Here is a 1,277-nt window from a genome sequence, read left to right as displayed (position 1 = left end):
TTGGGGTGCACAACATCGGGGGGGGATCAACCACAATGGAGATCAGAAGAGGGGGATGGGACCAATATTCTATATCGGGGTGCAGGAAGGGGGCTCCTTCTATACACAGCGCGGCCTTGTGCTGCGTCCAAAGCCAAAACGTTACTTCTCCCCAGTTCTGGATGGAGTCGGGAGGAGTTTTTATTTCTGTCTATTGCCTTGTGAGGAAGATTGGCCTGGTTACATGGAGAGCATGTGCAGGAGGGGAGGGGGAGGGAGAGTATGTGCAGGAGGGGAGGCGAGGGGAGGAGAGTATGTGCAGGAAGGGAGGGGGAGGGGAAGGAGAGTATATGCAGGAAGGGAGGGGAAGGAGAGTATATGCAGGAAGGGAGGCGAGGGGAGGAGAGTATGTGCAGGAGGGGAGGAAGGAGAGTATATGCAGGAAGGGAGGGGAGGGAGGAGAGTATGTGCAGGAGAGGAGTGGGGACAAGGAGAGTAAAGTAAAAGAAGGCCATGTTCATATTGGGCGCTATATACAATGGGCAGTGCGCTGGTTACATCCGGTATGATGGTGCGTCAAATATGAATTGAATTGAAACGCATGTTCCTGCGGAATGCGACATGCGTGTCAGAAATGGGGAGATCCCGCTATGTGCAGTGTTACAAGGAGGGATTTTCCCGTTGTTGGCCATGTACCTGAAAAGGATGCGGAGATTTGGGGTGAGGGCGCCGCGCTGCGGATGACGCCGGACACATTGCGGTCGCTGAGATAAAATAGACATTTAGTTGCGATTTGCTCGGTTTTATCTCGGCAGATGTCTGTGTCTCAGCGGCGGCTCCCGGGGTTGTAGTGTCAGCGCGGTGACCCCGGCCGGATTTCTGTTTGTTGCCGTTTTTATATAAAATGTTTCCTATAAATTCGCCGAAATCACAAATTTCCTTTTCTCTGTTTCAGGAATCGACTACAAAACGACGACGATTCTGCTGGACGGGCGCCGGATAAAGCTGCAGCTCTGGTGGGTCAGCGTTACATTGTTACAACTTTCCTCGCATTCCACTTCCTGTTATGTAACACGTTTCCTCTGTGCAATGACATCACCAAACAGCCTTAAAGGAGAACTCCGGGTAACAAATGTCTTTACCCTCGCAGTGCGGGGAGGACGGAGGTCAGATAGAAGACTGAAGGGGAGGACGGAGGTCAGATAGAAGACTGAAGGGGAGGACGGAGGTCAGATAGAAGACTGAAGGGAAGGACGGAGGTCAGATAGAAGACTGAAGGGGAGGACGGAGGTCAGATA

The 1,277-nt window shown here is 52.3% G+C and overlaps 1 protein-coding gene across 2 annotated transcripts in view; it reads left to right on the top strand.

Moving 5' to 3' along the window:
* The window catches only part of LOC108800854 (ras-related protein Rab-40B), a 46,007-nt gene that overhangs the window by 32,712 nt on the left and 12,018 nt on the right, over positions 1–1,277 (top strand). For both annotated transcript variants that reach the window (XM_018572837.1, XM_018572836.1), the window contains exon 2: positions 935–995. In XM_018572837.1, coding sequence (XP_018428339.1) covers positions 935–995 — 61 coding nt within the window. The remainder of the gene's footprint in view (positions 1–934; positions 996–1,277) is intronic.

The sequence above is a fragment of the Nanorana parkeri genome, unplaced genomic scaffold, assembly GCF_000935625.1.
Source record: "Nanorana parkeri isolate BGI_ZX_2015 unplaced genomic scaffold, ASM93562v1 scaffold2145, whole genome shotgun sequence".
Lineage (NCBI taxonomy): Eukaryota > Metazoa > Chordata > Amphibia > Anura > Dicroglossidae > Nanorana > Nanorana parkeri.
The sequence above is the reverse complement of the archived record's forward strand: the minus strand, read 5'-3'. Positions and strand labels throughout refer to the sequence as shown.